Source organism: Lissotriton helveticus, chromosome 6 (assembly GCF_964261635.1).
Source record: "Lissotriton helveticus chromosome 6, aLisHel1.1, whole genome shotgun sequence".
NCBI lineage: Eukaryota > Metazoa > Chordata > Amphibia > Caudata > Salamandridae > Lissotriton > Lissotriton helveticus.
The window spans coordinates 81791014-81813109 of NC_136067.1; the positions used below are offsets into that span (position 1 = coordinate 81791014).

Here is a 22096-nt window from a genome sequence, read left to right on the forward strand (position 1 = left end):
GGGGGTTAGAGTGAGGGCGGTAGAGTGGTAGAGTACAGGCGGTAGAGTGGGAGAGTGAGGGCGGTAGAGTGAGGGCGGTAGAGTGAGGGCGGTAGAGTGGTAGAGAGAGGGCGGTAGAGTGGTAGAGTGAGGGCGGTAGAGTGAGGGCGGTAGAGTGAGGGCGGTAGAGTGAGGGCGGTAGAGTGAGGGCAATAGAGTGAGGGCAATAGAGTGAGGGCAATAGAGTGAGGGCAATAGAGTGAGGGCAATAGAGTGAGGGCAATAGAGTGAGGGCAATAGAGTGAGGGCAATAGAGTGAGGGCAATAGAGTGAGGGCAATAGAGTGAGGGCAATAGAGTGAGGGCAATAGAGTGAGGGCGGTAGAGTGAGGGCGGTAGAGTGACGGCGGTAGAGTGACGGCGGTAGAGTGACGGCGGTAGAGTGGGAGAGTGAGGGCAGTAGAGTGGGAGAGTGAGGGCAGTAGAGTGGGAGAGTGAGGGCAGTAGAGTGGGAGAGTGAGGGCAGTAGAGTGAGGGTGGTAGAGTGGGAGAGTGAGGGCGGTAGAGTGAGGGCGGTAGAGTGGTAGAGTGAGGGCGGTAGAGTGGTAGAGAGAGGGCGGTAGAGTGAGGGCGGTAGAGTGGTAGAGAGAGGGCGGTAGAGTGAGGGCAATAGAGTGAGGGCAATAGAGTGAGGGCAATAGAGTGAGGGCAATAGAGTGAGGGCAATAGAGTGAGGGCAATAGAGTGAGGGCAATAGAGTGAGGGCAATAGAGTGAGGGCAATAGAGTGAGGGCAATAGAGTGAGGGCAATAGAGTAAGGGCGGTAGAGTAAGGGCGGTAGAGTAAGGGCGGTAGAGTAAGGGCGGTAGAGTAAGGGCGGTAGAGTAAGGGCGGTAGAGTAAGGGCGGTAGAGTAAGGGCGGTAGAGTAAGGGCGGTAGAGTAAGGGCGGTAGAGTAAGGGCGGTAGAGTAAGGGCGTGAGGGCGGTAGAGTGGTAGAGTGAGAGTGGTAGAATGAGAGCGGTAGAGTGAGAGCGGTAGAGTGAGAGCGGTAGAGTGAGAGCGGTAGAGTGAGAGTGGGAGAGTGAGGGCAGTAGAGTGGTAGAGTGAGGGCGGTAGAGTGAGGGCGGTAGAGTGAGGGCGGTAGAGTGAGGGCGGTAGAGTGAGGGCGGTAGAGTGAGGGCGGTAGAGTAAGGGCGGTAGAGTAAGGGCGGTAGAGTAAGGGCGGTAGAGTAAGGGCGTGAGGGCGGTAGAGTGGTAGAGTGAGAGTGGTAGAATGAGAGTGGTAGAGTGAGAGCGGTAGAGTGAGAGTGGGAGAGTGAGGGCAGTAGAGTGGGAGAGTGAGGGCGGTAGAGTGGTAGAGTGAGGGCGGTAGAGTGAGGGCGGTAGAGTGAGGGCGGTAGAGTGAGGGCAATCGAGTGAGGGCAATCGAGTGAGGGCAATAGAGTGAGGGCAATAGAGTGAGGGCAATAGAGTAAGGGCAATAGAGTAAGGGCGGTAGAGTAAGGGCGGTAGAGTAAGGGCGGTAGAGTAAGGGCGGTAGAGTAAGGGCGGTAGAGTAAGGGCGGTAGAGTAAGGGCGGTAGAGTAAGGGCGGTAGAGTAAGGGCGGTAGAGTAAGGGCGGTAGAGTAAGGGCGGTAGAGTAAGGGCGTGAGGGCGGTAGAGTGGTAGAGTGAGAGTGGTAGAATGAGAGCGGTAGAGTGAGAGCGGTAGAGTGAGAGCGGTAGAGTGAGAGCGGTAGAGTGAGAGTGGGAGAGAGGGCAGTAGAGTGGGAGAGTGAGGGCGGTAGAGTGAGGGCAGTAGAGTGGTAGAGTGAGGGCGGTAGAGTGGTAGAGTGAGGGCGGTAGAGTGAGTGGTTAGTGAGGGCGGTAGAGTGAGTGGTTAGTGAGGGCGGTAGAGTGGGAGAGTGAGGGCGGTAGAGTGGGAGAGTGAGGGCAGTAGAGTGGGAGAATGAGGGCAGTAGAGTGGGAGAGTGAGGGCAGTAGAGTGGGAGAGTGAGGGCAGTAGAGTGAGGGCGGTAGAGTGGGAGAATGAGGGCAGTAGAGTGGGAGAGTGAGGGCAGTAGAGTGGGAGAGTGAGGGCAGTAGAGTGGGAGAGTGAGGGCAGTAGAGTGGTAGAGTGAGGGCGGTAGAGTGAGGGCGGTAGAGTGAGGGCGGTAGAGTGAGGGCAGTAGAGTGAGGGCAGTAGAGTGAGGGCAGTAGAGTGAGGGCAGTAGAGTGAGGGCAGTAGAGTGAGGGCAGTAGAGTGAGGGCAGTAGAGTGAGGGCAGTAGAGTGAGGGCAGTAGAGTGAGGGCAGTAGAGTGAGGGCAGTAGAGTGAGGGAAGTAGAGTGAGGGAAGTAGAGTGAGGGCAGTAGAGTGAGGGCAGTAGAGTAAGGGCGGTAGAGTAAGGGCGTGAGGGCGGTAGAGTGAGAGTGGTAGAATGAGAGTGGTAGAGTGAGAGCGGTAGAGTGAGAGTGGGAGAGAGGGCAGTAGAGTGGGAGAGTGAGGGCGGTAGAGTGAGGGCGGTAGAGTGAGGGCAGTAGAGTGGTAGAGTGAGGGTGGTAGAGTGGTAGAGTGAGGGCGGTAGAGTGAGTGGTTAGTGAGGGCGGTAGAGTGGGAGAGTGAGGGCGGTAGAGTGGGAGAGTGAGGGCGGTAGAGTGGGAGAGTGAGGGCAGTAGAGTGGGAGAGTGAGGGCAGTAGAGTGAGGGCGGTAGAGTGGGAGAGTGAGGGCAGTAGAGTGAGGGCGGTAGAGTGCGAGAGTGCGGGCGGTAGAGTGAGGGCGATAGAGTGGTAGAGTGAGGGGGTTAGAGTGAGGGCGGTAGAGTGGTAGAGTACAGGCGGTAGAGTGGGAGAGTGAGGGCGGTAGAGTGAGGGCGGTAGAGTGAGGGCGGTAGAGTGGTAGAGAGAGGGCGGTAGAGTGGTAGAGAGAGGGCGGTAGAGTGGTAGAGAGAGGGCGGTAGAGTGAGGGCGGTAGAGTGAGGGCAATAGAGTGAGGGCAATAGAGTGAGGGCAATAGAGTGAGGGCAATAGAGTGAGGGCAATAGAGTGAGGGCAATAGAGTGAGGGCAATAGAGTGAGGGCAATAGAGTGAGGGCAATAGAGTGAGGGCAATAGAGTGAGGGCAATAGAGTGAGGGCAATAGAGTGAGGGCAATAGAGTGAGGGCAATAGAGTGAGGGCAATAGAGTGAGGGCGGTAGAGTGAGGGCGGTAGAGTGAGGGCGGTAGAGTGAGGGCGGTAGAGTGAGGGCGGTAGAGTGGTAGAGTGAGGGCGGTAGAGTGAGGGCGGTAGAGTGAGGGCGGTAGAGTGAGGGCGGTAGAGTGAGGGCGGTAGAGTGAGGGCGGTAGAGTGAGGGCGGTAGAGTGAGGGCGTGAGGGCGGTAGAGTGGTAGAGTGAGAGTGGTAGAATGAGAGTGGTAGAATGAGAGTGGTAGAATGAGAGTGGTAGAATGAGAGTGGTAGAATGAGAGTGGTAGAGTGAGAGTGGTAGAGTGAGAGTGGGAGAGTGAGGGCAGTAGAGTGGGAGAGTGAGGGCAGTAGAGAGAGGGCAGTAGAGTGGTAGAGTGAGGGCGGTAGAGTGGTAGAGTGAGGGCAGTAGAGTGAGGGCGGTAGAGTGGTAGAGTGAGGGCCGTAGAGTGAGGGCGGTAGAGTGAGGGTGGTAGAGTGGTTGAGTGAGGGCAGTAGAGAGAGGGCAGTAGAGTGGTAGAGTGAGGGCGGTAGAGTGGTAGAGTGAGGGCAGTAGAGTGAGGGCGGTAGAGTGGTAGAGTGAGGGCCGTAGAGTGAGGGCGGTAGAGTGGTAGAGTGAGGGCGGTAGAGTGAGGGCGGTAGAGTGGTAGAGTGAGGGCGGTAGAGTGGTAGAGTGAGGGCGGTAGAGTGGTAGACAGGGCGGTAGAGTGAGGGCGGTAGAGTGGTAGAGTGAGGGCGGTAGAGTGGTAGAGTGAGTGGTTAGTGAGGGCGGTAGAGTGGGAGAGTGAGGGCAGTAGAGTGGGAGAGTGAGGGCAGTAGAGTGGGAGAGTGAGGGCGGTAGAGTGGGAGAGTGAGCGCGGTAGAGTGGGAGAGTGAGGGCGGTAGAGTGAGGGCGATAGAGTGGTAGAGTGAGGGAGTTAGAGTGAGGGCGGTAGAGTGGTAGAGTACAGGCGGTAGAGTGGGAGAGTGCGGGCGGTAGAGTGGGGGCGGTAGAGTGAGGGCGGTAGAGTGGTAAAGAGAGGGCGGTAGAGTGAGGGTGGTAGAGAGGGCAATAGAGTGAGGGCAATAGAGTGAGGGCAATAGAGTGAGGGCAATAGAGTGAGGGCAATAGAGTGAGGGCGGTAGAGTGAGGGCGGTAGAGTGAGGGCGGTAGAGTGAGGGTGGTAGAGTGCGAGCGGTAGAGTGGGAGAGTGAGGGCGGTAGAGTGGTTGAGTGAGGGCAGTAGAGTGAGGGCAGTAGAGTGGTAGAGTGAGGGCGGTAGAGTGGTAGAGTGAGGGCGGTAGAGTGGTAGAGTGAGGGCCGTAGAGTGGTAGAGTGAGGGCCGTAGAGTGAGGGCCGTAGAGTGAGGGCCGTAGAGTGGTAGAGTGAGGGCGGTAGAGTGAGGGCGATAGAGTGGTAGAGTGAGTGCAGTAGAGTGAGGGCGGTAGAGTGGTAGAGTGAGTGCAGTAGAGTGAGGGCGGTAGAGTGGTAGTGAGTGCGGTAGAGTGAGGGCGTGAGGGGGGTAGAGTGGTAGAGTGAGGGTGGGAGAGTGAGGGCGTGAGGCCAGTAGAGTGGTAGAGTGAGTGCGGTAGAGTGAGGGTGGGAGGGTGGTAAAGTGGTAAAGTGAGGGCGGTAGAGTGGTAGAGTGAGGGTGGTAGAATGAGAGTGGTAGAATGAGAGTGGTAGAGTGAGAGCGGTAGAGTGAGAGCGGTAGAGTGAGAGCGGTAGAGTGAGAGAGTGAGGGCGGTAGAGTGGTTGAGTGAGGGCAGTAGAGTGAGGGCAGTAGAGTGGTAGAGTGAGGGCGGTAGAGTGGTAGAGTGAGGGCGGTAGAGTGAGGGCAGTAGAGTGGTAGAGTGAGGGCCGTAGAGTGAGGCCCGTAGAGTGGTAGAGTGAGGGCGGTAGAGTGGGAGAGTGAGGGCGGTAGAGTGGTAGAGTGAGGGCGGTAGAGTGAGGGCGGTAGAGTGAGGGCGGTAGAGTGAGGGCAATCGAGTGAGGGCAATCGAGTGAGGGCAATAGAGTGAGGGCAATAGAGTGAGGGCAATAGAGTGAGGGCAATAGAGTGAGGGCAATAGAGTGAGGGCAATAGAGTGAGGGCAATAGAGTGAGGGCAATAGAGTGAGGGCAATAGAGTGAGGGCAATAGAGTGAGGGCGGTAGAGTGAGGGCGGTAGAGTAAGGGCGGTAGAGTAAGGGCGGTAGAGTAAGGGCGGTAGAGTAAGGGCGGTAGAGTAAGGGCGGTAGAGTAAGGGCGGTAGAGTAAGGGCGGTAGAGTAAGGGCGGTAGAGTAAGGGCGGTAGAGTAAGGGCGTGAGGGCGGTAGAGTGGTAGAGTGAGAGTGGTAGAATGAGAGCGGTAGAGTGAGAGCGGTAGAGTGAGAGCGGTAGAGTGAGAGTGGGAGAGAGGGCAGTAGAGTGGGAGAGTGAGGGCGGTAGAGTGAGGGCAGTAGAGTGGTAGAGTGAGGGCGGTAGAGTGGTAGAGTGAGGGCGGTAGAGTGAGTGGTTAGTGAGGGCGGTAGAGTGAGTGGTTAGTGAGGGCGGTAGAGTGGGAGAGTGAGGGCGGTAGAGTGGGAGAGTGAGGGCAGTAGAGTGGGAGAATGAGGGCAGTAGAGTGGGAGAGTGAGGGCAGTAGAGTGGGAGAGTGAGGGCAGTAGAGTGGGAGAGTGAGGGCAGTAGAGTGAGGGCGGTAGAGTGGGAGAATGAGGGCAGTAGAGTGGGAGAGTGAGGGCAGTAGAGTGGGAGAGTGAGGGCAGTAGAGTGGGAGAGTGAGGGCAGTAGAGTGGTAGAGTGAGGGCGGTAGAGTGAGGGCGGTAGAGTGAGGGCGGTAGAGTGAGGGCGGTAGAGTGAGGGCAGTAGAGTGAGGGCAGTAGAGTGAGGGCAGTAGAGTGAGGGCAGTAGAGTGAGGGCAGTAGAGTGAGGGCAGTAGAGTGAGGGCAGTAGAGTGAGGGCAGTAGAGTGAGGGCAGTAGAGTGAGGGCAGTAGAGTGAGGGCGGTAGAGTAAGGGCGTGAGGGCGGTAGAGTGAGAGTGGTAGAATGAGAGTGGTAGAGTGAGAGCGGTAGAGTGAGAGTGGGAGAGAGGGCAGTAGAGTGGGAGAGTGAGGGCGGTAGAGTGAGGGCGGTAGAGTGAGGGCAGTAGAGTGGTAGAGTGAGGGTGGTAGAGTGGTAGAGTGAGGGCGGTAGAGTGAGTGGTTAGTGAGGGCGGTAGAGTGGGAGAGTGAGGGCGGTAGAGTGGGAGAGTGAGGGCAGTAGAGTGGGAGAGTGAGGGCAGTAGAGTGGGAGAGTGAGGGCAGTAGAGTGGGAGAGTGAGGGCAGTAGAGTGAGGGCGGTAGAGTGGGAGAGTGAGGGCAGTAGAGTGAGGGCGGTAGAGTGGGAGAGTGCGGGCGGTAGAGTGAGGGCGGTAGAGTGAGGGCGGTAGAGTGAGGGCGGTAGAGTAAGGGCGTGAGGGCGGTAGAGTGAGAGTGGTAGAATGAGAGTGGTAGAGTGAGAGCGGTAGAGTGAGAGTGGGAGAGAGGGCAGTAGAGTGGGAGAGTGAGGGCGGTAGAGTGAGGGCGGTAGAGTGAGGGCAGTAGAGTGGTAGAGTGAGGGTGGTAGAGTGGTAGAGTGAGGGCGGTAGAGTGAGTGGTTAGTGAGGGCGGTAGAGTGGGAGAGTGAGGGCGGTAGAGTGGGAGAGTGAGGGCAGTAGAGTGGGAGAGTGAGGGCAGTAGAGTGGGAGAGTGAGGGCAGTAGAGTGAGGGCGGTAGAGTGGGAGAGTGAGGGCAGTAGAGTGAGGGCGGTAGAGTGGGAGAGTGCGGGCGGTAGAGTGGTAGAGTGAGGGCGGTAGAGTGAGGGCGGTAGAGTGAGGGCGGTAGAGTGAGGGCGGTAGAGTGAGGGCAATAGAGTGAGGGCAATAGAGTGAGGGCAATAGAGTGAGGGCAATAGAGTGAGGGCAATAGAGTGAGGGCAATAGAGTGAGGGCAATAGAGTGAGGGCAATAGAGTGAGGGCAATAGAGTGAGGGCAATAGAGTGAGGGCAATAGAGTGAGGGCAATAGAGTGAGGGCAATAGAGTGAGGGCAATAGAGTGAGGGCAATAGAGTGAGGGCGGTAGAGTGAGGGCGGTAGAGTGACGGCGGTAGAGTGACGGCGGTAGAGTGAAGGCGGTAGAGTGAAGGCGGTAGAGTGGGAGAGTGAGGGCAGTAGAGTGGGAGAGTGAGGGCAGTAGAGTGGGAGAGTGAGGGCAGTAGAGTGGGAGAGTGAGGGCAGTAGAGTGAGGGTGGTAGAGTGGGAGAGTGAGGGCGGTAGAGTGAGGGCGGTAGAGTGGTAGAGTGAGGGCGGTAGAGTGGTAGAGAGAGGGCGGTAGAGTGAGGGCGGTAGAGTGGTAGAGAGAGGGCGGTAGAGTGAGGGCAATAGAGTGAGGGCAATAGAGTGAGGGCAATAGAGTGAGGGCAATAGAGTGAGGGCAATAGAGTGAGGGCAATAGAGTGAGGGCAATAGAGTGAGGGCAATAGAGTGAGGGCAATAGAGTGAGGGCAATAGAGTAAGGGCAATAGAGTAAGGGCGGTAGAGTAAGGGCGGTAGAGTAAGGGCGGTAGAGTAAGGGCGGTAGAGTAAGGGCGGTAGAGTAAGGGCGGTAGAGTAAGGGCGGTAGAGTAAGGGCGGTAGAGTAAGGGCGTGAGGGCGGTAGAGTGGTAGAGTGAGAGTGGTAGAATGAGAGCGGTAGAGTGAGAGCGGTAGAGTGAGAGCGGTAGAGTGAGAGCGGTAGAGTGAGAGTGGGAGAGTGAGGGCAGTAGAGTGGTAGAGTGAGGGCGGTAGAGTGAGGGCGGTAGAGTGAGGGCGGTAGAGTGAGGGCGGTAGAGTGAGGGCGGTAGAGTGAGGGCGGTAGAGTGAGGGCGGTAGAGTGAGGGCGGTAGAGTAAGGGCGGTAGAGTAAGGGCGGTAGAGTAAGGGCGTGAGGGCGGTAGAGTGGTAGAGTGAGAGTGGTAGAATGAGAGTGGTAGAGTGAGAGCGGTAGAGTGAGAGTGGGAGAGTGAGGGCAGTAGAGTGGGAGAGTGAGGGCGGTAGAGTGGTAGAGTGAGGGCGGTAGAGTGAGGGCGGTAGAGTGAGGGCGGTAGAGTGAGGGCAATCGAGTGAGGGCAATCGAGTGAGGGCAATCGAGTGAGGGCAATAGAGTGAGGGCAATAGAGTGAGGGCAATAGAGTAAGGGCAATAGAGTAAGGGCGGTAGAGTAAGGGCGGTAGAGTAAGGGCGGTAGAGTAAGGGCGGTAGAGTAAGGGCGGTAGAGTAAGGGCGGTAGAGTAAGGGCGGTAGAGTAAGGGCGGTAGAGTAAGGGCGTGAGGGCGGTAGAGTGGTAGAGTGAGAGTGGTAGAATGAGAGCGGTAGAGTGAGAGCGGTAGAGTGAGAGCGGTAGAGTGAGAGCGGTAGAGTGAGAGTGGGAGAGAGGGCAGTAGAGTGGGAGAGTGAGGGCGGTAGAGTGAGGGCGGTAGAGTGAGGGCAGTAGAGTGGTAGAGTGAGGGCGGTAGAGTGGTAGAGTGAGGGCGGTAGAGTGAGTGGTTAGTGAGGGCGGTAGAGTGAGTGGTTAGTGAGGGCGGTAGAGTGGGAGAGTGAGGGCGGTAGAGTGGGAGAGTGAGGGCAGTAGAGTGGGAGAATGAGGGCAGTAGAGTGGGAGAGTGAGGGCAGTAGAGTGGGAGAGTGAGGGCAGTAGAGTGAGGGCGGTAGAGTGGGAGAATGAGGGCAGTAGAGTGGGAGAGTGAGGGCAGTAGAGTGGGAGAGTGAGGGCAGTAGAGTGGGAGAGTGAGGGCAGTAGAGTGGTAGAGTGAGGGCGGTAGAGTGAGGGCGGTAGAGTGAGGGCGGTAGAGTGAGGGCAGTAGAGTGAGGGCAGTAGAGTGAGGGCAGTAGAGTGAGGGCAGTAGAGTGAGGGCAGTAGAGTGAGGGCAGTAGAGTGAGGGCAGTAGAGTGAGGGCAGTAGAGTGAGGGCAGTAGAGTGAGGGCAGTAGAGTGAGGGAAGTAGAGTGAGGGAAGTAGAGTGAGGGCAGTAGAGTGAGGGCAGTAGAGTAAGGGCGGTAGAGTAAGGGCGTGAGGGCGGTAGAGTGAGAGTGGTAGAATGAGAGTGGTAGAGTGAGAGCGGTAGAGTGAGAGTGGGAGAGAGGGCAGTAGAGTGGGAGAGTGAGGGCGGTAGAGTGAGGGCGGTAGAGTGAGGGCAGTAGAGTGGTAGAGTGAGGGTGGTAGAGTGGTAGAGTGAGGGCGGTAGAGTGAGTGGTTAGTGAGGGCGGTAGAGTGGGAGAGTGAGGGCGGTAGAGTGGGAGAGTGAGGGCAGTAGAGTGGGAGAGTGAGGGCAGTAGAGTGGGAGAGTGAGGGCAGTAGAGTGAGGGCGGTAGAGTGGGAGAGTGAGGGCAGTAGAGTGAGGGCGGTAGAGTGGGAGAGTGCGGGCGGTAGAGTGAGGGCGATAGAGTGGTAGAGTGAGGGGGTTAGAGTGAGGGCGGTAGAGTGGTAGAGTACAGGCGGTAGAGTGGGAGAGTGAGGGCGGTAGAGTGAGGGCGGTAGAGTGAGGGCGGTAGAGTGGTAGAGAGAGGGCGGTAGAGTGGTAGAGAGAGGGCGGTAGAGTGAGGGCGGTAGAGTGAGGGCGGTAGAGTGAGGGCGGTAGAGTGAGGGCAATAGAGTGAGGGCAATAGAGTGAGGGCAATAGAGTGAGGGCAATAGAGTGAGGGCAATAGAGTGAGGGCAATAGAGTGAGGGCAATAGAGTGAGGGCAATAGAGTGAGGGCAATAGAGTGAGGGCAATAGAGTGAGGGCAATAGAGTGAGGGCAATAGAGTGAGGGCAATAGAGTGAGGGCGGTAGAGTGAGGGCGGTAGAGTGAGGGCGGTAGAGTGGTAGAGTGAGGGCGGTAGAGTGAGGGCGGTAGAGTGAGGGCGGTAGAGTGAGGGCGGTAGAGTGAGGGCGGTAGAGTGAGGGCGGTAGAGTGAGGGCGGTAGAGTGAGGGCGGTAGAGTGAGGGCGTGAGGGCGGTAGAGTGGTAGAGTGAGAGTGGTAGAATGAGAGTGGTAGAATGAGAGTGGTAGAATGAGAGTGGTAGAATGAGAGTGGTAGAGTGAGAGTGGGAGAGTGAGGGCAGTAGAGTGGGAGAGTGAGGGCAGTAGAGAGAGGGCAGTAGAGTGGTAGAGTGAGGGCGGTAGAGTGGTAGAGTGAGGGCAGTAGAGTGAGGGCGGTAGAGTGGTAGAGTGAGGGCCGTAGAGTGAGGGCGGTAGAGTGAGGGCGGTAGAGTGGTTGAGTGAGGGCAGTAGAGAGAGGGCAGTAGAGTGGTAGAGTGAGGGCGGTAGAGTGGTAGAGTGAGGGCAGTAGAGTGAGGGCGGTAGAGTGGTAGAGTGAGGGCCGTAGAGTGAGGGCGGTAGAGTGGTAGAGTGAGGGCGGTAGAGTGAGGGCGGTAGAGTGGTAGAGTGAGGGCGGTAGAGTGGTAGAGTGAGGGCGGTAGAGTGGTAGACAGGGCGGTAGAGTGAGGGCGGTAGAGTGGTAGAGTGAGGGCGGTAGAGTGGTAGAGTGAGTGGTTAGTGAGGGCGGTAGAGTGGGAGAGTGAGGGCAGTAGAGTGGGAGAGTGAGGGCAGTAGAGTGGGAGAGTGAGGGCGGTAGAGTGGGAGAGTGAGCGCGGTAGAGTGGGAGAGTGAGGGCGGTAGAGTGGGGGCGGTAGAGTGAGGGCGGTAGAGTGGTAAAGAGAGGGCGGTAGAGTGAGGGTGGTAGAGAGGGCAATAGAGTGAGGGCAATAGAGTGAGGGCAATAGAGTGAGGGCAATAGAGTGAGGGCAATAGAGTGAGGGCGGTAGAGTGAGGGCGGTAGAGTGAGGGCGGTAGAGTGCGAGCGGTAGAGTGGGAGAGTGAGGGCGGTAGAGTGGTTGAGTGAGGGCAGTAGAGTGAGGGCAGTAGAGTGGTAGAGTGAGGGCGGTAGAGTGGTAGAGTGAGGGCGGTAGAGTGGTAGAGTGAGGGCCGTAGAGTGGTAGAGTGAGGGCCGTAGAGTGAGGGCCGTAGAGTGAGGGCCGTAGAGTGGTAGAGTGAGGGCGGTAGAGTGAGGGCGATAGAGTGGTAGAGTGAGTGCAGTAGAGTGAGGGCGGTAGAGTGGTAGAGTGAGTGCAGTAGAGTGAGGGCGGTAGAGTGGTAGTGAGTGCGGTAGAGTGAGGGCGTGAGGGGGGTAGAGTGGTAGAGTGAGGGTGGGAGAGTGAGGGCGTGAGGCCAGTAGAGTGGTAGAGTGAGTGCGGTAGAGTGAGGGTGGGAGGGTGGTAAAGTGGTAAAGTGAGGGCGGTAGAGTGGTAGAGTGAGGGTGGTAGAATGAGAGTGGTAGAATGAGAGTGGTAGAGTGAGAGCGGTAGAGTGAGAGCGGTAGAGTGAGAGCGGTAGAGTGAGAGAGTGAGGGCGGTAGAGTGGTTGAGTGAGGGCAGTAGAGTGAGGGCAGTAGAGTGGTAGAGTGAGGGCGGTAGAGTGGTAGAGTGAGGGCGGTAGAGTGAGGGCAGTAGAGTGGTAGAGTGAGGGCCGTAGAGTGAGGCCCGTAGAGTGGTAGAGTGAGGGCGGTAGAGTGGTAGAGTGAGGGCGGTAGAGTGGTAGTGAGTGCGGTAGAGTGAGGGCGTGAGGGGGGTAGAGTGGTAGAGTGAGGGTGGGAGAGTGAGGGCGTGAGGCCAGTAGAGTGGTAGAGTGAGTGCGGTAGAGTGAGGGTGGGAGGGTGGTAAAGTGGTAAAGTGAGGGCGGTAGAGTGAGGGCGGTAGAGTGGTAGAGTGAGGGCGGTAGAGTGAGGGCGGTAGAGTGAGGGCAGTAGAGTGGTAGAGTGAGGGCCGTAGAGTGAGGGCAGTAGAGTGGTAGAGTGAGGGCGGTAGAGTGTGGGCGTGAGGGCGGTAGAGTGAGTGCAGTAGAGTGAGGGCGGTAGAGTGGTAGTGAGTGTGGTAGACTGAGGGCGGTAGAGTGGTAGAGTGAGGGTGGGAGAGTGAGGGCGTGAGGCCAGTAGAGTTGTAGCGTGAGTACGGTAGTGAGTGAGGGTGGGAGGGAGGGCGGTAAAGTGGTAGAGTGAGGGCGGTAGAGTGAGGGTGGTAGAGTAGTAGAGTGAGGGCATGAGGCGGGTTGAGTGGTAGAGTGAGGTCGGTAGAGTGAGGTCGGTAGAGTGAGGTCGGTAGAGTGAGGGCGGTAGAGTGAGGGCGGTAGAGTGAGGGCGGTAGAGTGAGGTCGGTAGAGTGAGGTCGGTAGAGTGAGGGCGGTAGAGTGAGGGCGGTAGAGTGGTAGAGTGAGGGGGTTAGAGTGAGGGCGGTAGAGTGGTAGAGTACAGGCGGTAGAGTGGGAGAGTGAGGGCGGTAGAGTGAGGGCGGTAGAGTGAGGGCGGTAGAGTGGTAGAGTACAGGCGGTAGAGTGGGAGAGTGAGGTCGGTAGAGTGAGGTCGGTAGAGTGAGGTCGGTAGAGTGAGGGCGGTAGAGTGAGGGCGGTAGAGTGAGGGTGGTAGGGTGGTAGAGGGAGGGCATGAGGGGGGTTGAGTGGTAGAGTGAGGGCGGTAGAGAGGTCGGTAGAGTGAGGTCGGTAGAGTGAGGTCGGTAGAGTGAGGTCGGTAGAGTGAGGTCGGTAGAGTGAGGTCGGTAGAGTGAGGTCGGTAGAGTGAGGTCGGTAGAGTGAGGTCGGTAGAGTGAGGGCGGTAGAGTGAGGGCGGTAGAGTGAGGGCGGTAGAGTGAGGGCGGTAGAGTGAGGGCGGTAGAGTGAGGGCGGTAGAGTGAGGGCGGTAGAGTGAGGGCGTGAGGGCGGTAGAGTGGTAGAGTGAGAGTGGTAGAGTGAGAGTGGTAGAGTGAGAGTGGTAGAGTGAGAGTGGTAGAATGAGAGTGGTAGAATGAGAGTGGTAGAATGAGAGTGGTAGAATGAGAGTGGTAGAATGAGAGTGGTAGAATGAGAGTGGTAGAATGAGAGTGGTAGAATGAGAGTGGTAGAGTGAGAGCGGTAGAGTGAGAGCGGTAGAGTGAGAGTGGGAGAGTGAGGGCAGTAGAGTGGGAGAGTGAGGGCAGTAGAGTGGTAGAGTGAGGGCAGTAGAGTGAGGTCGGTAGAGTGAGGTCGGTAGAGTGAGGGCGGTAGAGTGAGGGTGGTAGAGTGGTAGAGTGAGGGCATGAGGGGGGTTGAGTGGTAGAGTGAGGTCGGTAGAGTGAGGTCGGTAGAGTGAGGTCGGTAGAGTGAGGGCGGTAGAGTGAGGGCGGTAGAGTGAGGGCGGTAGAGTGAGGGCGGTAGAGTGAGGGCGGTAGAGTGAGGGTGGTAGAGTGGTAGAGTGAGGGCATGAGGGGGGTTGAGTGGTAGAGTGAGGGCGGTAGAGTGAGGGCGGTAGAGTGAGGGCATAAGTGTTTGGCAGGAGTTGAAGAGGTGAGTGGCTGGTGCCCCTGTAAGGCTGGCTGGCTGACAAAGTGTTGTCTGGAGGGCTGGGCGAGGGGTGGTCCTGTCTACAGGCTTACCGGTCTACACTGCTGCTTTGGAATCGGTGTCTAGTCAGATATCTGGGCTTGGGGAGGGTGGGGGGAGGGTTGCAGCTGAGCATTGAGACACTTGGGTAGACGCATGTACATCCTTTGAACAATCCAGGTATCCGTAGGTGCATCAACAACCATGTATTTATTAAACCATCCTGTTAATCACGGATTTAATCATTTGTGCATTCATTTAACCACCCCTGAACCTGCATTATCCACCTACACATTCATTACCCATCCATGCATCAATTGAAGGCTGAGAACATACGTGCAGCCAGTGTATAATTTCTGTTGTTTTGCTGTTTTCCGCTATGAAATATACATTAACGGAGCTGTGGGAGGTCTCAGTTTTATCAGTCTGCCAACACTGCAGTCCAAGGCTGAGGGGCCTTGGCGGCGGCCTGTGGTTCCCTGTGATGGCAGTGCTGCATGCTACCGATCAGAACTGAGGTGACTGGTCGGGATAGGATGGACTTTCATCGGGGCTGGTGAGATTTCTCGTAGAATGGCAAGGCAGGCAGACGCTGAGGTGGGGTGGGGGCAGGGCTGGTGAGAAGTTAGAATATTTGTAGTTCCCTTCTCCCGGGGTGGGGAGGGGGAAGGGGGTTAGTTATAAAGGATTAAACAATTAGTGCGGTCAGCGTACTGTCTGCGGGGCACAGTTATGTGTGCATGCCAGGTGAAAGGGGCAAGACGTTTCAAAACACAGCACATTCCAGGAAAGTTCTTTTGGTTTACTTGAATTTAAGATAAAAATTTCACTTTTAGTACATGTCTCATATTAGCTTATGGCCGCCTGCTAGCTCGGAGCCGAGCAGAATGCGGGCTTCTCCCAAGGGTGATGGGAGATTTAAATGTGTGTGTGTGGGGGGTGGGGAGGGGGAGAGACATAGTGAACACAGTGAGATGGGCTGGGTGAGGGGTAGAGAGAAGAGAGCCATAGTGGTAAAGTGAAGGTGAATATGGACGGTAAAATTGACATTAGGTCGGGGGAGGGGTTATGGGGATGGATAGGCAAGCATGTGAAGGAAGGGTTGGTTAAGAAGGATGGTGCGAGAGGAGCGGGGCGGGTGATGCGGGTATGGCCGTGGGCAGCTTCTTTTCTATACTTACCTTTTTCAATCTTCGAAATCTTAGATCCGGCCAGCGGAAGGAGTGGAGGGGTTCTCTGCCAGGATCCTGCGGTACTGGCTTCGATGTGTGTCCACTGGGAGGGTACCCGAGGAGTTTTGTAGGCGATAAGCCACTGTGGATGCCACTTGCATTGTAAGGAGGGGCTGGGGCAGAGTCAGTCAGAGGTGCGGCGTGGCATCGAGTTGAAAGGCTATGTGTTGTACACTATGTTTAACCAAGTTGACCTAGCCGTCTACAAGTTAAAAGGCCCTATGGTGTAAACAATCTTTGACCAACCCGTATTTGCGATTTCCGAACAAATGGAAAAGGTCGCAAAGCACAACAAGCATGATTAGGTGAAGCAAGACGGGGGAAAGATAAAACAAATCGGGTGGGGGGAGGCGAAGTAACACCCGTTTTGAATTATGACGATGACGGAATTGCTTGTTATTTTCTGTAAATTGGGTTTTAGGAGGTATGCACTGCAGGCTAGAACGTGACTTACAGAAAATACAAACAAGCAATTCCGCCATAGTATTGAAGGGACACTGCACAGCTATATGAAATCCACATTAAGTGCTATAATACCTTCAAGGCAGTTTGCGGTAAAATAGTGCGTCTGCAAAATGAAGTTAACACCCAGGGGGAACTTTAGTTCAAATAAAGTGTCCAATTGTACGTGAAAAAAGCAGCGACGGGCGGGAGGGGAGATAAGGTGATTTATGGAAACATGCATTAAGTGCGGCAGCTGTGATTTCACCTCATGTTGAGCTTTTCCTCGTGCTTTACTATGACAAGGAGAGAGTGGGTGGCAGGGAGTGGGCACCAAGATGCCGCCTCATGTTTCACTTGCCTGAGGCACTAAAAGCAGTTCAGCGATACAACGGGAGGGGTAAAGAATGAGATGGGGAGGGCGGGACTAAAGGCAACACGGGAAACTGGTGAAGAAAAAGCGTGGTGCGTGGCGGCGTTTTGAGTTACCAGCAGGTAAAATTAACAGTAAATGTAAACAAGCATTGGCCATGAAAGAGACACAGCCTCGCAGCCGTGAAAGTGAAAGCACGGCCGTGGGCAGCAACGGCAGGGGTGAATTAGGGGGGCGGGGAGCAGGGGAGCGGCGTTCCTTTGAAGTCGGTGGGAGGGAATTAGCATATGGGGTGTGAGGAGAAGGGAGGCCCAGCGCGCGCTGGGGAAGCTTCACGCTTGAATGCCTGAGGCCGAGCTCGGGCAGGGGAAGCTTCAGATGCTGTGGCGGGTCTGATGCGATGATGCGAGGCAGCTCGGGGAGCAAATGGCAAGCGCGTGCACAGTCACATGCACTCTGCGTAATACGCCTGCCAAAGCCCCTTGATCAGCTTTCCTGATCCACCTCTATATGTCTCGAGCTGCAATGCTTGCACATTGGCAGGTCTCGACCTAAACATTCTTAACTAACCATGACCAGTGGTTTCTACGTGAGAAATGTAGCATTTGACCATGGCCACAATACACATAATTTGAACAGATGTAGATTTTGTCATGAAAATGAACAGTAAAACACCGTATCTAGGTCCATTAAATGGCATACAAGCAAATTAGGCTCATCAGAGCATGTGCTAAATACCTTTTTAGAAATAAGATTGAGAGAACATGAGGAAGTGTGAGACGTGGAAACCGCAAGGCAGACTGAAAGCAACAGAGAAAGTCAGGGAAGAAACACAATGGATAAGAAAGAGGACAAAGTGTGAGAAGTTGGCCTGATATATGATGCTCACTAGTTCTAGTGATCACCTTGTATCATTCCAAACAACCCTTATGGTGACTGGTTATAAGTCAACCTTATAGAGCAGCTATCCTAATGGTAGCAAGGACAAAGCAGTCTTAGGATAAACTCTTTTGGCATGTGAAGCCAGCTGTTTTACCACAATATAACCCCTTGAATACCAGATGCAAGGACACCACACAGGTTGTTATGAAAATAAACAATATATTTATTAATAACAAACACCTCTGAACTCTTTATGAGGTCAGAGGGCTAAGCACATGACAATCTCTTAGGAAAAATACCATCAGTTGCACAAAATGACAATGGTGCCCTAGGGGCACGACAAACCATATACTAAGTAAGTGGAATGTGAAAGTCGATAGAAGGAATGGAGCTGTCCAGAGGCTGGAGGTTCGCTAGGACTACGCTATCTTCACCTTAGGTAAGGAATAGGAGGCCCACGGGACGCGTGTGCAGAGTGTGAACTCACACGCGAGATGCGTAACAACGTCTATGGACAGTACAGTTCAAGTAAAAGGTGGGAACGGACAATCCTGACTAGTTAGGACTAAAACGACTGTGGAACTGGACACTAGGACAGTTAAACTACCCTTGAGCACCGAAATGCTCCTGTTACCTCACCCACGGGCTGCGGGTGCATAGGTGTCAAAGTGTGTCGGGTTCTCGCGTTGAGCCTGGAGGAAAAGATGCTGCAGGCGACCAGGAGGAAGATGTCTGGTGCGATCCAAGGGTGGATCGGTGAAGAAGAGGACCTGAAAGCAGAGGGGACAATGTTCAAAGTCACTAGCCAGTGACTGGAGTGGAACCAGGAAGGAATCAGATGTCGTCGTCGCGATCAGGTGAAGAGTGGACGCTTGTCTCTGCAGCCACGTGGACCAGGAGGTGTCTTCAACGACCAGGATGGAGGCACGAGCTGTCCCACGCAGGCTCTCGCTGTCGGCGGTGATAGATCCGGAATCGGCGTCAACAGGCCTTGGCAAAGGCAACCCACACGGTGAGTGGAAACGGCGTCTGGAGTGGACCAGGAGGGTCCGGGGCGCTCCTCTTCTAGAAGGGAGCAAGGGCCAGTCTGGAGCAACCAGACCAGCAGTGAAGGTTTCAAAGTTCGTCGTCTAGGAGGCCACTAGCCAGCCGGCAAGTGACCAGACAACGCGTCAAGCAGCAAACAAGCAGAAGGGCCCCACGCAGATTTCGTGGATGCTGGAGGGCTGGTCTTCGGTGCAGGAGCTGCTCGGGGCTGGGGCTTCTCAGTCCCCAAAGAACTTGGTCGAGTTTACCTCGGGAGTCGTGCTGAAAGCGAAGTGCAGGTTCTTTCAAGATGGCCGGTCCCACGTGTCTCGTCGCACCCACAGATCTCAGCTGTGCTGCAGATGTGAGTTGAGGTCGGAGAGGTCTGGGAATCCGGGTCTCGTCGGGCTCTGAAGTCTGGATCCTCGAGGGAAGACGACAAAGTGAAGCCGCTGGACGCTTGATGGTGCCTGCTTGTGCAGGGTGGACACTCCTTGCCCACAAGGGAGATTCTTCAGTCTTCTGTGGAGCAGAACGTCGAAGTCCAGAGTTTCTTCTAGTAAGTTGTTCAGGATAATCTAATTTGGAATGGGACCAGCTCCTACCTTTATTCTCCTAAAGGGGGCTGCACTACTGACTAGGTCCCTCCCCTGGGTGGGACCAGGAAGGGGGGTGGCTACACCCCCAATCCTTTGTCCGGTTTCGCGCCAGAGCTGGGGCAGGGATGCCCCAGCAACTGGTTTGAACCGGTGTATGCACAGGGCACCTTGTGTGCCCCGGGCATGTCTCATTCCTTTTAGACCTGTCCTACTCAATACACAAAATCCTGTCTGGGGTGGTGCTAGCACCTCCCAAGGCAGGAAACCCTTTGTCCAAGCCTCCCTCGCTGGAAGGACTCCCAGCAGCAAGAGGTCAGACTTGTGTCTGTGGTGGCAGCATCCATTTTGTGATGCCAAGGCTCGAGTTAACTTTAACCGGGGTTATCAGTTACATACATGTCGTGTCCCTCTAGAAGGGTGGAATGCTACCCCCGTCGCCAGAATTGGCGAGGGGGTAGTATTCCAATTCGTATGACACCTTACTCGACATGTTTGATAATGTTATACCAAAGTTAGCATTTAACCGCGAGGATTATAATGCACTTAAGAGTATATGGTATAGCGTTATCATGGAACAGCTATTAGGACTTGGTTCCGCAAGCTGCAGACGGGCTCAGCTCATGCCAGAGCACCATCTCACATAATTCCAAGCACACTGCCTTCAGGATTGATAAGGCCTGCCATAGGAGTGACTGATAGGAATATATGTGCCCATTTTAGGTTTAGATATAGGTATACTATATCTACAGCAAAGGGTGATTACACCACCTTGCCCCAGCTGTCGTGCAGCCAGTTGTGTCTGTTTTAGATGGCCAGCCAGGGGTGGCATAATACATGCTTCAGCCCCTGGTAGGCCCTGGGTACACCTATGCCCTGGGTACCTATAGTACACTGTACAGGGACTGATAAGGTGGCCCAGTACCAATTGGTAAATGCACCTAAGGTACATGGTTGTCAATTTAGAGAGAGAACAGTTAGGCTGTGGGTCTGATTAGCAGGCCCACAGCCAGGGAAAGTCGTAAACCAGTGAAGCAAAAAGCAAAAATCTGGGGTGACCATAGGATTGCAGACCCCACTCTCCTACACAAAGGAAACCAGACAAGATATAAAAAGGAATGAATAAAGACAAGCAAGAAGAGAAAAGAAGGAAATAAAACGTTGAGCAATAGAGAGGGAAAAGTGGTAAACAAGTGGAAGGGGTACAGGCCATTAGAGAAGACAGGGGAGAAAGACATTCGAGAGATGGGAGATTTAGCAGAAACAAGCACCAAAGAGATAAAATGGAGAAGATAATAAGAACAAAGAACTGTGAGGGTAGAGAGTGACACAAGAGGGGAGGGTAGAGAGTGACACAAGAGGGGAGGGTAGAGAGTGACACAAGAGGGGAGGGTAGAGAGTGACACAAGAGGGGAGGGTAGAGAGTGACACAAGAGGGGAGGGTAGAGAGTGACACAAGAGGGGAGGGTAGAGAGTGACACAAGAGGGGAGGGTAGAGAGTGACACAAGAGGGGAGGGTAGAGAGTGACACAAGAGGGGAGGGTAGAGAGTGACACAAGAGGGTAGAGAGTGACACAAGAGGGTAGAGAGTGACACAAGAGGGTAGAGAGTGACACAAGAGGGTAGAGAGTGACGAAGGAAGGAAGGAAGGAAGGAAGGAAGGAAGGAAGGAAGGAAGGAAGAAAAAAATGTGTAAAGCGCACTAAACCAAATAGGTGTCAAGGCGCTAAAGGAAGGAAGGAAGGCAAAGGAGAGGCAAGAGAGAGGTAAAGCGTTCATTCTCTATCAAAGAGATCTGCCATTAACTTTAGGGCATGCTGGTATTCTCGGGTATAGAACTGCAATTGTAGGTAGTCTTAGTAACATACATCATGCTAGTGTCTAAAGCGCCAGCTATTCACATTAGTTTGAAATACAACAATGCAACAGCGTTTGCAAAGGTGTATTTGCTTGTATGGGAGGTGATCAGAGAGGGGATGATCCTAGGGCGTCCGGGCAATTAACTACATTACGATTTTCCGAGTAGAGCTTCACCAACTCCTCTGGACTACTCACAAAATAGATCGCAGACAAGCTTGACTCTAACAGAGCACTTCGCAGCGAATGGCAGGATTAGTTATGTCTTCAAAGTTTTCCCAAAACACCAACCTGGTGCCTCTCGAATGTTTAAAAGAAGCCCACTGCCTTCTTAAGCACAACTAGGGGTCCTGGTGGGAGGGGAATAAGACTGAACTGCACAGACAGCATTTGCTCCTAAAAACAGACGGTTGGTGCACCAAATTTCCAATTGAAACATCTTCAACAATGCTGTGGGCAGAAAATAATAGCAAAGGGAAGATAGGCTGGAGGGACATGGTGATCATTTCCGGGCAAATACTCCCACTCTGTTTCATTCTTAGCCACCTTTTCACCCACATGCTCACCATAGAAAGCTAGGCAGGATTTAACTAAGTGACATGAATCACGCCTGGTGTCTTGTTGAAGGGAGTAAGCCACATGAAGAAGACAGAGCAGGATGAGTGCTAGTAAACATGTACCAATTTTGTAACTGATCACAGTATAAATTAATAATATTTTCTATTGGGCAAATGATCAGCTTATCCACACTAGTCTGAAGGGTAAGCAAGCGCCTGATTGAAGTGCTAGCCAAACATTAATTAATTATTGGCTCCAAAGGACAAATTAGTATTATTAACTAGGGTAATGGAATGAGGTTAAAAGTACTGGATGCTTTTCAAAAAATATCTCTGTTTGCTTACCAGACTTGAATGCGTTGTAAACTTCAGTAAAGAATCAAGGTACTTCTGAAAGTTATCGGGTATCGTTACATCTTCATCGGAACCCTGGGAAAAAAAAAGTTTGTGGCAAATAACCAAAGACTGCAAATTTCAAATTGCATACTCACTTTTTCAGACACACAAAAAACAATCCATATGCAATGAAGCTTAGCAAACCTATCTAATAAAATTCTAATGTCTTTAAATTGCTCAAATCTATTTGAAGAATATGTTACTATTATGACCTGCTTGTTAGGTTACCTATTATCAAGGTCTTGGACTGTTGGAGTCATCCGTGATTCCTGGAGGGCACTTGAGTCAGAAGAACTAAAGTAAAGCATCTAACTACACCAGCTCCTGGGGAGTTCATTTACGTAACAACTCACCTTCTAATGCACCTTCTCACAACCAAGAGGTGGGCTACCCCACTTAGTAAATGGGTGCACTTCAGGATTTTTTCAGAGTCTCAAGCCCCAATCCATGGTGGCCAGAGCCCTAAGAGCAAATTGTGCAACTTGTTTCCCGGTCATTCATTTGTGCTCAAGTCAGGATTTTCACCCTTGTGGGAATAACAGCCTGAGTGATCAGGTCAATGGTGACGTAGAATCTGGTAAACAGAGTCAAGCAGGACACAGCTTTACTTCAAAGACAATAATGGGCCCAGCTGGTTATTAAGATTAGGAGAAGAGATGCAGCAGTGGAAGTTTCAGAGATGCACGTCCCATTTTTACAAGCCTGTGTGTCGGAAACTAAGTTTTAGTCAAAATTATCCAGTGATTGACACTCACTAGACTCTAGACTTCACTACTACACAGTAGGAGCTAGATTTTAGGATTTGGGACACATTTTAAACAAGAAGAAATATGATCTCTGCAACCTTTGTAAGTGCAGAGATAGTTCAAATGGTTTCCGAAAAAAGGCAGTTCGAGTCAGGTAAAATGATGACACATGGCACTGGGGTTATGAAGACGCTCTGGAACTTGAAAATGAGGATTCCATTGGGACAGAGACAGTACCGGTTCACCAGTGAACCTCCAAAAATACATCTTTGTAGCCTCACAAGTGCTAGATGTCAGTGGTCTTCTGCCTACCAAACAAGCTATGGTGTAGTGGATCTCAATGCGGGTCTCTATGCCTTGCGTAGTCTTTCATACAGACCCTCAAGAAGCTGCACAATGTGCACATCTTCCGTTGTTTTGGGATGGCTAGACTCCCCAAATGAAGCGGTTTGTCTTCCAGGCAGCAGCAATGGACATGGGCTAGAGAAATACCACTGCCAATATGCTA

General features: G+C 53.9%; 1 protein-coding gene across 2 annotated transcripts in view; it reads right to left on the minus strand.

Annotated features, from left to right (window-relative positions):
- The window catches only part of LOC144762250 (exportin-5-like), a 1106737-nt gene that overhangs the window by 705833 nt on the left and 378808 nt on the right, over positions 1–22096 (minus strand). For both annotated transcript variants that reach the window (XM_078647393.1, XM_078647392.1), the window contains exon 9: positions 20792–20875. In XM_078647393.1, the coding sequence (XP_078503519.1) occupies positions 20792–20875 (84 nt within the window). The remainder of the gene's footprint in view (positions 1–20791; positions 20876–22096) is intronic.